Source organism: Phascolarctos cinereus, unplaced genomic scaffold, assembly GCF_003287225.1.
Source record: "Phascolarctos cinereus isolate Bilbo 61053 unplaced genomic scaffold, phaCin_HiC Scaffold_726;HRSCAF=1367, whole genome shotgun sequence".
Classification (NCBI taxonomy): Eukaryota; Metazoa; Chordata; class Mammalia; order Diprotodontia; family Phascolarctidae; genus Phascolarctos; species Phascolarctos cinereus.
The window spans coordinates 341,465,976-341,479,143 of record NW_027556098.1 but is presented as its reverse complement, the minus strand read 5'-3'; the positions used below and the strand labels follow the sequence as shown (position 1 = coordinate 341,479,143).

The 13,168-nt window shown below is 38.0% G+C and overlaps 1 protein-coding gene across 5 annotated transcripts in view; it reads left to right on the top strand.

Moving 5' to 3' along the window:
• ATP7B (ATPase copper transporting beta) overlaps positions 1 to 13,168 on the top strand; it is a 114,522-nt gene that overhangs the window by 70,273 nt on the left and 31,081 nt on the right. For 3 of the 5 annotated variants that reach the window (XM_078156975.1, XM_020969953.2, XM_020969949.2), the window contains 5 exons: positions 5,442 to 5,569; positions 5,684 to 5,838; positions 6,078 to 6,212; positions 10,983 to 11,177; positions 12,469 to 12,651. In XM_078156975.1, coding sequence (XP_078013101.1) covers positions 5,442 to 5,569; positions 5,684 to 5,838; positions 6,078 to 6,212; positions 10,983 to 11,177; positions 12,469 to 12,651 — 796 coding nt within the window. The remainder of the gene's footprint in view (positions 1 to 5,441; positions 5,570 to 5,683; positions 5,839 to 6,077; positions 6,213 to 10,982; positions 11,178 to 12,468; positions 12,652 to 13,168) is intronic. The other 2 variants (XM_078156976.1, XM_078156974.1) reach the window with 1 other exon arrangement.

The window sequence follows — 13,168 nt, the reverse complement described above, 5'->3', positions numbered from 1 at the left end:
TCTAAAAGTAGTGAGAATTAAAAGGGTTTTGACTGAGTCGCTATTATACATTGGTCTTTAAAAATGTCTAGCGTACATTTGTCCAGAATCAAGGTGATTAAAAAAACCCCAAACTCTTTCATATCTCTGTTACAAACAGAACTTTGCATCTTTTTAAAAAATGGTGATTGAAAAAGGTTTCTTCTTGAAGAACTGCTAGGCATTTATAAAATAATTTTTCTTTATAAGCTAAGGTTTGAGTAACTCCGCACTTCCTGTCAGAAAACATGCTATAATATATAAAAGCGTGGATCACTAAGGGAATGGCTATAATTCAAATTTCAGTTCATACTAAGCCTTAGCTAAAGTATTGATCAGAGAGAGGGGACAAGATGGTTGGAGTGAGTTATGAGTGCCTCTAAATCAAGACGATTTGTCCTAGGTTAAAAAAAAAAGGCTTTGGCGCTGAAGTACAGTATACTTTTCCTCTCTTTTTGGCTTCTTCAAGGTGAGAAACCAGGAGTAGAAAGCAAGGATGATTGATTTGGTTTTTTTTTCCCCACTATGATGTCACCATTATAGTCACATAGTTTTCAGCTATTGCTGTTATTAAATCAATTAATGCTAACCAATCTTCTTTCAAATCCAGCTTCAGAAACTCTAAAAATTAAAAGGCCAAATAGGTTGTGTGTTTACTAATATCAGACACATTTAGTTGATTTAAATATTTTCTGTTGTTGAAGGGTACTTGAAGTGAAGATAAAATTGCCAATAGACCTACCTCTGTCTGTGTTCCCTCTTCTTTTATTTCTACTTTATCATTTTTAACATTCTTTTAAAAGATACGTAGTTCCAAATTCTCTTCCTCCCTTGCACCACTTCCCCACCTACTGAGGAGGCAAGCCAATATGATATCAATTATACATGTGAAATCATGCAAAATGTATTTCCACATTAACTGTATCACCAAAAAAAAATCAAGGAAATAAAGTGAGAAAATTATACTTCAGTTTGCACTCAGATCTCATCAGTTCTCTCTCTGGAGGTGGTTAGCATTTTTTCATCATAAGTCCTTTGGAATTGTCTTGGATCATTGTGTTGATCAGAGTAGCCAAGTCTTTCACAGTTGATCATCCTTACAGTATTGTTCTTACTATAGACAATGATCTCCTGGTTCTGCTCACTTCATTTTGCATCAGTTCATATAACCACCTTGTTTGTCATTTCTTGTAGTACAATAACATTTCATCACAATCATATACCACAACTTATTCAGCCATTCCCCAATTTTTTTTGAGTTTTCAACATTCATTTTGGTAAGATTTTGGGTTCCAAATTTTTCTCCTTCCCCCTCCTCAAGGCAGTAAGCAATCTGATATACATTATAGATGTACAGTCATGTTAAACATATTTCCACATTAGTCATGTTGTGGAAGAAGAATCAGAACAAGACAGGAAAGCCATGAGAAAAAAAAAACAAAAAACAGCGAAAATAGTCTGCTTCAATCTGCATTCAGACTTCATAGTTCTTTCTCTGGATGTGGATAGCATTTTCCATCACGAATCTTTTGGAACTGTCTTGAATCATTATATTGCTGAGAAGAGCTAAGTCTGTCATAGTTGATCATTGCACACTGTTGCTGTTACTGTGTACAGTGTTCTCCTGGTTCTGCTCACTTCACTCAGCATCAGTTCATCTAAGTCTTTCCAGGTTTTTCTTAAATCTGCCTGCTCATCATTTCTTTTGGAACGATAGTATTCCATTGCATTCATATACCACAACTTGCTCAGCCATTCCCCAATTGATGAGCATCCCCACAATTTCCAGTTCTTGGCCACCACAGAAAGAGCTGCTATAAACATTTTTGTACATTGAGGTCCTTTTCCCTTTTTTATGATCTCTTTGGAATACAGTCCTAGTATTGGTATTGCTGAGTCAAAGGTATGCACAGTTTTATAACCCTTTGGGCCTGTTCCAAATTGTTTTCTAGAATGGTTGGACAGAAGCAAGAGGATTGTAATGGTAAACTGTTAGCAGAAACTCTTAGGGCAGAAGGGATCTTAGAAAAAGAAAACTAACACCTGTCCTTGGCTTAATCAGGAAAGTAGGTTTTTCTTCCTACCTCTTAGCTGTGCAAATAAAGCTAAAAGGAGCTACTTAACTTCTAGTATACTAGAAGTATTGGAGTCATCAGTATACCTAGGAAGGGCTTTTGTCTCTAAATTAAGATTCAGACCCAGAAGAAAAACTAGTTAGATCATAGTTACAGAATTGCGGAATTGAAAGGGTCCTTAGAGGTTTTCTACTTTAACTTCTACCCAAAAAAATAAATGTAAACTACAGGGTCCCTGATCATTGATCATCTGAGATTCTAACAGAGAGGTAAGAGATTTAAAAAACAGAGTTCCTTTCTAGCTAGGGAGATCAAGGAAAGCATCATGAAGGATCTGGTACTTGAGCTATACCTTGAAGGAAGAGAAAGACTTCAACAGGCAGAGATGTAAGTTAAGGCCATTCCAGGCATAGAATGTGCGAAGACACAGAAAAAAGGTAGGATACTGGGAGACTGTGAATATTCTGCTTGGGTGAGAAAATAGAATGCGTCATGCTCAGTATGCAGTAAGGCTGAAAACAGGAAGAACTGACATTTGTATAGTACTAAATGATTTACATACTGGCTTTCATTTGGCCTTCATGTCAACCCCTGCAAGGCTTTATTGTCCCTATTTTACAGATGAGGTAATTGAGGCTCAGAGTGTCAAAGGCAGAATTTTAACTCCAAGTTCAGCACTTTATCCACTACACTATTCTGCCTCTTAAAGGTGGATTAGAGCCATTGTCATAAAAAAAAAAATTGGAAGTGTTAAAACTATTTGTGGGGTGGAACCAAGATGGTGGATTAGAGGCAACAATCCATCTGAACTCTCTCAACATTCAGCTCTGAACAACTTTAAAGTAATGCCTCAAATCAAATTTTGGAGTGATAGAGCCAACAAAAGGTCAGGGAGAGACATTTTTCCAGCCTAAGAAAGCTTAGGAGGTATGCAGGAAAGATCTATGACACAGGGTGGGCACTGGCCTGGAGCACAGCACCACAGCACGAGCCATGGACCTTGGAGGTGACTGTGCTAGTGGCAGTAGCAACTTTAGGAGCTCTGTTAGACAACAGTCAGAAGGAGATTAAAGAGGACCTTTTGCTGACACTGATTAGCAGCCCATAAGCAGCCCTTTGTCACAGTTCCAGGGTGGAGAAGAACATTTATGGTCTGTCACAAGGGAGTAGGGGCCCTGGTCTCAGTTCCAAGGTGAAGAGGAATGCTGGCACTTGTGGGGACCAGGGGCCCTTGCTGGGTAAAGACCAGAGTGCAGACCAGGAAAGCAGTGACCATACTTCTCCTGAAATCACACCAAAAACTTGTAGACTCTCAGAACTAGCTCTGAAAACAGCAACATGAAAAAGCCTGAAGCTTGGGACAGTGCCTCCCTAATCCTAGGGGAGCAGAGTCCAACTTTAACATAAAGCTGCCCCAAAATTAGAAAAGAAGAAGATAAATGGGGAAAAAAATCTTTGCAGCAAGTTTCTCTAGTAAAGATCTCAATTTAAAGATAAGTAGGAAACTGATACAAATTTATAAGAATAAAAGCCATTCTCCAGTTGATCAAGGGATATAAAAAGGTAATTTACAGATGATGAAATCCAAACTGTCAATAGCAATATAAAAATACTCGAAATCAGTAATAGAGAAATACAAATTAAAGCACCTCTTCACACACACGCATAAAATTGGCAAAGTTGCCTTAAAAGGAAATGCCAGAGGGGGTGTGGGAAAGCAAGTACACTAATACATTGTTAATGGATCTATTAAAGCCTTTTGGAACTATGCCCAAAAAGCTATTAAATTGTGCATACATAGCCTTTGACCTAGCATACTGCTAGTAGGTCTATACCCCAGGGAATCAAAGAAAGGGGAAAAAGATCCCACGGGCACAAAAATATTTACAGCACCTGTTTTTGTGGTGGTGAGGAATTTGAACCTGAGGGAACGTGCATCAATTGGAGAATGATTGAACAAGTCAAGATCTGTGTATGTGCTGTAAGAAATGATAAAGGGATGGTGGCAAAGAATTGGAAAATGAGGAGATGTCCATCAGTTGGGGAATGGCTGAACAAGTTGTGGTATATGAATGTAATAGAATATTATTGTGCTATAAGAAATGATGAGTGGGCAGATTTCAGAAAAACCTGGAAAAACTTATATGAACTGATGCTGAGTGAAGTGAGCAGAACCAGGAGAACACTGTACACAGTAACAGCCACATTATTCGATGGCTAACTTTTTGATAGACTTATCTCTTCTTAGCAATGCAGGGATCTAAGACAACTCCAAAAGACTCATGATGGAAATGTTGTGCATATCCAGAAAAAGGACTATGGAGTCTGAATGCAGATCGAAGCATATCATTTGCTCTATCTCTTTTTTGTTTGTTTGTTTGTTTGTTTCTTTTTTCTTGTGGTTTCTCCCATTGGTTCTAATTATTCTTTATAACATGACTAATATGAAAATAGGCTTAGTAAGAACGTATATGTCAAGCCTATATCATTTTACATGTTGTCTTGGGATGAGGGGAAGGGACAGATGGGAAGAAAATTTGGAATTCAAAATCTTATGGAAGTGAATGTTGAAAACTCAAAATAAATAAATAAATTTATTTTAAAAAAAAAGAAATGATGAAGAGGACAGCTTCAGAGAAACCTAAGAAGATTTGTATGAATTGATTCAGAGTGAGATAAGAATAGAACAGTTTATACAATAACAAAAGTATTGTAAAGACAATCAACTTAGGTTGATTAGGTATTTGAACTAACACAATGACCAACCATAATTTCAGAGGACTCACACTGAAATAGGCCATCCATCTCCTGACAGAGAGGTGATTGGCTCAGAGTACTGATTGAGACATTTTCAGACGTGGCAAACTCAGGAATTTGTGTTGCTTGATTATGTGTTTATAATAGGGGACTTTGTTTTTCATGTTTCTTTAAGGGGAATGAAGGGAAGTGGGAGGGAGAAAAGGGACATCTTTGTTTAAAATAAAATTAATTTAATTTAAAAAAATTTAAGTATTAAAAAAAGAGAACATTCTCTTTGAATGGATATGGTCCCAGTGATGAGAAAGTATAAATGAATGTGGTTCATAGGATTTAGAGCTAGAAGGAACCTTAGAGATCATATCAATTCAACTTCTTTATCTTATCGTTATCTTTATCTTATTATCTTAAATATGAGGAGCTACAGGTCCAAAGGAGTGAAGAGACTTATCTAAAGTGACAAAAAACCAGAAGAGCCAGGATTTGAACCTAGGTCCTTGACTTCAAAGCCAGCACAAGTTTTGCCACACTATTCTGCCTTCTTGGGCTTTTAACTTTCCCAATTTTTTACTTTAGTAATATTTGTTGCAGGGAGGAGCAAGTGCCCATGGAGCTGGTTCAGCGGAATGATGTGATCAAGGTAGTACCTGGGGGAAAGTTCCCAGTAGATGGAAAAGTCCTAGAAGGCAGCACCATGGCAGATGAGTCCCTCATCACAGGTTAGCTGGTGTTGATTGAACTTTACTTCTGGGAGATCACATAGGATTTGCCAGGACACCTACATGCTGATGGCAGATGTAGCTCATACTATTTCTCCATTTTCCCCACTATAGGAGAAGCTATGCCAGTCACTAAGAAGCCAGGGAGCACGGTGATTGCTGGCTCAATCAATGCACATGGCTCAGTGCTAGTTACTGCCACTCATGTTGGGGCTGACACCACGTTAGCACAGATTGTGAAACTGGTAGAGGAGGCTCAGATGTCAAAGGTAATGAAAATATCCGGAGTATTTGGCAAACATTGGACATGGCTTCATGGTCTCCTCACTCTGGAAATTATTTTAAGATCTTCATAGGAGCCCATTCAGTTTTCTTAGGTGTGGCTGATCCATGAAGTGATTAAGAAAAGAAATGATTATGTATTACTTTCTTGATCCATGCTTATAGCATTATTTATCTTTTTGTTTATAAGTTCCAATGGTTTTGGTGTCTTGTTTTTTTTCCATAGGCACCCATTCAGCAACTGGCTGACAAATTTAGTGGATACTTTGTCCCATTCATCATCATCATTTCAACTGTGACGTTGGTGGTATGGATTGTAATTGGTTTTATCGATTTTGGTGTTGTTCAGAAATACTTTGCTGTAAGTTGAGTCCCTGGATTTTGTTGGTTTTCTACATTCTACTGCAACTAGTGTCTCTCTTTCAGGGCCCAGAGTCATCAGGCTTTCATTATCCATTACATTCATTGTATTTGCTTATTTCATTTTTTTGCCATACAAATGCAGAGTGATCGGGATGCTTCTGATTGAACATGGCCACCATTGCTGTGTGCTCTCCATTGTGATTACTGTCAAAACAAATTGCTTTCTTATTATTCTAATATTGTGCCTTTAGGAGCTTAGTTTTGAATGTGGAGGGACTCCCATCCTACTTGCCTGAGTGTATTGATCACTTTTGTTGAGTACCTACTATGTTTAAGGCACTGTGATTAGGGCTATCAGGAATACAAAGACAAGCAAATCACCAGCCCTTCTTCACTAAAGGAGCTTATTGTCCATTTGGGAAAATAAGAAAAATTGACTTTAAAAATTAACATAAAAAGCATCATATAATAAGGGCAAAGTAAGTGTGACAAGCAATATTTTTAGCTGCTTTTGTTTTATTTTTAACTTTGATTTCTCTTATCTGGAACAATCTAATACTTGTTAGCCTTTTGTCATAGGTCTAGAGTTTAGGAAGCTACACTTTATTTCCCCCTCACTGATTCCCTCAGAGGGATTCACAGAACATGTATTGACAATTAAGATGTCATTTCTTATTTGAAAGTAATAGGGATAGAAACTAGACCTGGGATTTCAGTGGTCTAGGAAAACTCCATCTACTACTGCTGCTGGTCTGCATCTCCTCCAAAAGTATAGTTTTAGGTTCCCTACAGTAGTGAGAGGTTTAGTGACTTTCCCAGGGTCTCATAGCCAATATGTGTTATAGGAGGCAATTAAACCCATTTCTTCTTTGGCCTCTAGGCCATTTCTCTATGCACTATTCCATGTAGTCTTTCTTTGAAAATAGTACTTCAGCTTGAAACAAACAGATATCCTAATAAAGCTTTTTCTAGCATCAAGTTGCACTTCTTTAGTGACAAAAGCAAAATATAAATACTCCTTTGGAGTAAGAAGTAAGGGGACCTAAAAGTGCCAGATCTCAAACTATATTACAAACCAGTAATCATCAAAACAGTTTTAATACTAGTTAAAAAAATATGTTGATCAATAGAAGATTAGGTGCACAATACACAGAAGCAAATGAGCAGTAGCCTAGTATTTAAAAACTCAAATATCCTAGCTGTTGGTACAAAAACTCACATTAATTAATTCATAGTAATGCCTGGAGTTAGTTAACTTGATTTCCTTCAAAAGCTGAGGCTTTAGGGGCTGGGAAGGACAAGTGGAGTCATCTAGTAAGAAAAAAAGTTTTATTCTAAAATGAAAAGTTGGACCATGAGAAGATTAAGATTGATCCTATATATGATCTTATTGATCATATTTACAGTTAATTGATTTTTGTCCTGAAACTGCTTAAGTCATGGTTCTTTGTCTCTGAACTTAGTTCAGAGTTTAGCTGGCCTGTAATGAGTTAAGTTTAAAATCCAGCTCTCTTGCCTCAAGGAATTTAACTGACTTTGGAAAATGTGTGAGGAATCAAGGGAGTTTGGGCTGGATATCTTTATGCCTCGCCACTGTCCTTCAGGGATATCTGGTTTGCTGCCCAAAAGTCTGTACTGTCATCTCTCACCTGCACTCGGACAATGAGTGCTTCATAGTCTCATGACAGAAGAGGAGTTGCTGCTAGTCCTCATTACCAAACTTCCAACCAATCATGTTGTTCCTATGCCTCAGTTCCATAACCAGTCATGTTGCCTTCAATTCCATGTTGTTATCTACTCTGCTCTGCTCTGTACTCCCCAAAAGCTATATAAGAGAAACTGTCCTCTTGCTTGAGGTCTTTGGCATTAATGGAGGCAATCCATTGACCCATTTATCAGCAGGTAACATGCCCCTGCTAATAAATGTTATCTTGCTCAGAGATCTGCCTCAATTTACCCTTTTGTTAAAATTCAGTCATGACAACTATGTGATTTTATTGGATTTCTGATGTTCCATGCTTCTTCATTTTATATTTGGACTTTTTTTTTAAACCGAAAAATCATAGAGGAGCTAACAAATGAAGTACTGTGTATTGCTATAACTTTGCTCTGTGAGAATTGTTTCCAAGGTGCATAATTCATATTATTTCCCAGGGTTCTGTTGAATCCTAGTAGCTTGAATGTGGATTTGCACCAAAGAGGTGTGGGCCATTGGATTTTAATACTAATAGCTAGAGTGGCTTAAGAACTAGCTGGATCTTTCTGCCTGATTTTTAAAATTACAAATTTGAAAACTTTATAGAAACAGAAATATTTAATTTAATTAAAATTTTTTCACACTCATTTTTAAAAATTTTGAGTTCTAAAATCTCTCCCTCCTGTTCCTCCCCTACTCATTGAAAAGGCAAATAATATATCAATTATAGATGTGATGTCTTGCAAAACATATTTCTATATTAGCTATGTTGGGGAGAAGAAAAAAAACCCAAAAAACCCAGCAAGAAAAATTTTAAAAGTGCTTCAATCTGCACTCAGAGGTCATCAGTTCTCTTTCTGGAAATAAATAGCATTTTTCATCCTGGGTCCTTTCGAATTATCTTGGCTCATCTTGATCAAAGTAACTGAGCTTTTCACAGTTGATCATCCTTACAATATTGCTGTTACTGTTCACTTCATTCTGCATCAGTTCATATAAGTCTTCCAAGATTTTTCATCCTGCTTGTCATTTCTTATAGCACAAGAGTATTCTACCACTGTCATATACCATGACTTATTCAGCCGTTCTCCAATTGATGAGCAATCCCCTCAGTTTCCAATTCTTTGCCTACTGCAAGAGGAGCTGCTATAAATATTTGTGTGCAAATAGATCCTTTTCCCTGTTTTTAGATCTCTTTGGAATACATACCTAGTAGTTGTATTGCTGGGTCAAAGGTACGCACAGTTTTATAGCCCTTTGGACATAGTTCCAAATTGTTCTCCAGAATGATTGGACTAGTTCACGGCTCTACCATAGTATATTAGTGCACCTATTTTTTCACATCCCCTCCAGCATTTGTCATTCTGCTTTTCTGTTAGCCAGTTAGCCAATCTGATAGGTGTGATGTGGTACCTCAAAGTTCTTTTAATTTGCATTTCTTTAATCAGTAGTAATTTAGAGTAATTTATCAATGATTATTGATAGCTTTGATAACTTTATTTACTACCTGTTTGTATCCTTTGACCATTTATCAAACTGAGGAATGACTCTTATTTTTATAAATTTGGCTCAGTTCTCTATATATTTGAGAAATGAGGCCTTAATCAGAGAAACTTACTTTAATATTTTTTCCCTTTCCTTTTAATTTTGGCTGTACTGTGATCAAAATTATCCATTTCATTTCCTTTCTATCTCTTGTTTGGTCATGAACTCTTCCATCATAGGTAATTTTTCCATGCTCCCTAACAATCTGGTACTGGCTAAGAAATAGACTGGTGGATCAATGAAATAAATTAGGTACTCAATACACAATAGTAAATGACCATAGTAATCTAGTGTTTGATAAACCCAAAGATCCAAGTTCTAGGGGCAAGAACTCAACATTTGACAAAAATTATTAGGAAAACTGGAAAGCGATTTCACAGAAATGAGGCAAAGACCAACATCTCACACTGTATATCAAGATAAGGTCAAAATGGGTACGTGATTTAGACATAAAGGGTGATATCAGTGACATCATAAGTTCTAGGCCAGTGGAGTCAAACTCAGATAGAAATAGGAGCCACTAAACAATATATAAGGATCCCTGTGGCTGTATGTTAACTTAGAAAGCCACATTTTAACATTGTGTTTTATTGTATTTTTATTTATTTTGTTAAATATTTCCCTATTACATTTTAATCTGGTTGGGGTACACTTGAGAATGTTGTGGCCAGTAGGCTGAATGTTTGATTCCTTTGCTGTAGGTAACTCTAAGATTGTAGATTGCACAGAAAGTGTCAGCATGCATTGGTAGAAAGAGTTTTCTCACCTGGGAATTCCCTATACTAATAATAGAGTCACAAGTCCTGTCCTTATCCCTATCATTGTTTTTTATAAATGAAGCCCATATCTCACATTCATCTAATGCAGTAGGGCCAGAAATAGGAAATTGTGTTGCGATATTTTTTATTCAGGAAAGGTGTTTTTTATTGGGTCTTGAATGAAAGAAATATTTCTTTATTATCATAAATCTCAAGGTTTTTAGAACACTAAAACACAAGCCAACTTAATCCAGGGACTTTTAATTCATGTTAAGATACTCAGATTGTCATAAAACATTATTGGGTGGCTATATATCACTTTTAAAATTAAAATTTCCTTTTTATTATTGTGAATGTGACAAAAATCAATGAACACAAACTCTTTTCTGATACAAAGAACAGAAAAAAGAGTATGTGAAATCATTAATTGCCACTAGAAGCATTTTGGATTTTTTAAAATACATTTCCAATTTTTTGAGTTACAGCGTAGAACATTTATTAACTAGGCTTTCCCCCCAAACTATTTCTTTGAGGAAAATCAGTAGGGATATTCAGTTTTTGTAGATAGAAAAATTGAGCTATGAACCAATTAAATGATTTGCCTGGAACTACCCAGTCAGGGAAGAACAAAATTAGAATGCAATTTCCCTGAATCCCAGCTCATAACAAGATTAGGGGTCTACTCTTTCAATATTTCCTTTCAATTTCAGAATTTTGTGAGCCTTCTTGCCTGAATCTCAACCTGCTTTTTCTCTTCTTCACTTTTCAGAATGCTAACAAACATATCTCTCAGGCAGAAGTGATCATTCGGTTTGCATTTCAGACGTCCATCACGGTACTGTGCATTGCCTGTCCTTGCTCTCTGGGCTTGGCTACACCAACAGCAGTAATGGTTGGAACAGGGGTGGCTGCCCAAAATGGGATTCTCATCAAAGGAGGAAAGCCTCTCGAAATGGCACACAGGGTACGTGTGCTCACTGCCCCCTCACCTTGCCTCGCCAAGGGTTTAAAAAAAAATGGATTTGGATTTAGGGGGTCTTCCTTGAGAGACAAGAATTGGACTCTCTTGAGGAGGAAGCAGCTGTTTGCACTCCCCAGAAACAATGATGTATATCCTCAGGTATTGTCAGGATAAAGCTCATCCATCATAAAATCATAATGTGTCATTGAGAAAGCTAAGCTGCTCAGTTCAAGTACACGTACAGGTTGGACAAGATGGCAGGGTGCCCTCTGAAGTCCCTTCTGGCTCTGAAGTTCTGAAACCCATTTTAGAATGACTGCCTATTGCCTTTTACTGAGACAGACGCCTCCCCTGCAACACTATTGATAGTTCCACGGTAGTGTGATCTGGGCAAGACCACAAAGCAACAATACTCTTGAGTATTTAAACTCTTCCCATTGTCAGACCTCCCCATCCCTGTCCTCATTCTCATCCTTGTAATCCTGGGCCCCTGAATCCAATATTAGGTGGCCTTAGCCCCTGTGTTATCATACAAAGGGAGGCTAATAACCAGTCTTTGTTTCTACTCCCAACAATTCTAAGCAGCAGCACCAAATGCTCAGCTATCTGCGTCAAGGCATTTGTGTGCCCTTAGTTAAGGTTTGAACATCACTCTGCCTCTTGTGTGTTACTGGGAGTTTCTGAAACACATAACTTGGCTTATCACAAAATGAAAATATGCTCTAAGAAATAGAATTTTCTAGTGTCAGAATTACGTTTGTGTATGAAAGTCAACACATGAGTGTTCCTCTAGGCTTTACCTGTATATTATATCCTAGGCAACCTTGCCCATGCTTCAATCCTGGCTTTGGTAGGAAGACACTGGAATAAATTTCTAGTAGTGAGATTTGGTTTTACCAGGAGGTGTAAAATCTTTTTCTTTGTGGATCTTTTTAAATGGCATTTGCCTGAGATGACTTAGATATTGCTGGTTCTACCAAGAGACAGGAGACTGTGTGACATGACCTCCGAATGCCCCTTCTGACCGTTTGATTCTGGCAGTGGAACACAGGATCACATACAATTGGTTGTAGGTTTAGAACTAATTGGAAGGGACCCTAGTCCAACCCCCTCATTTTATAGATTGAGAGCTAGAAGAGTTACACAACTCACTGAAGGATCACACAGATAGCAGGAGACAGAGGCAGGGCTTAATCCTGGGGCCCTGATTCCAAATTAGTACTCTCTCACTCACTCACACTTACACTCACCACTCACAGTTAGCATCCTTCCAATGCTGTTTTATTTTTGGCAGATCAAGACGGTGATGTTTGACAAGACTGGGACCATCACCTATGGTGTCCCCAAAGTCATGAGAGTTCTTCTGCTGGTTGACATGGTTTCCCTACCACTGAGGAAGGTTCTGGCTGTGGTTGGCACTGCTGAAGCTAGCAGTGAGCATCCCCTGGGTGTGGCTGTCACTAAGTACTGTAAAGAGGTAGGTACGCAGGTTATGGAATATCCCAGCCCCTGTCCTCTTCTTTCATCTTCAGTGCCTTGGTAGGCGAGGCTTCCTGGAACCTTTATTACATGTCTATTGCATTCTATAACCAAGTGCAGTGATCATTCGATTCCACTACGGAGCCAAAGAGTTCCTGGCTAGTCTGTGAACAGGAATTTTTTGTGTCGATTGGACCTGTAATTTCATTAATAGACAGCTTTCATTCTACCAATACAGATGAGCACCTGTTCTGTAGCTTGAAGTCTCAGAGAGTTTCCCAGGCACCGAGAGGTTAAATCACTTTCCTGGGGTCACATAGCCAACATGCATCAGAGTTAGAACTTGAACCTAGCATTTCTTGACTTCAAAGCCAATATTCTTTCTGTCCTCTACACAACACCACTGCCTTCTAAGCAGGGATATGCCTTGTAAGTTGGAGGTGCCTCATGCCCACCAGAGAGTGTATGGCCAATTTTCACAAAGATAGTGGAGAAGACCCTATAAAATTCAGCTA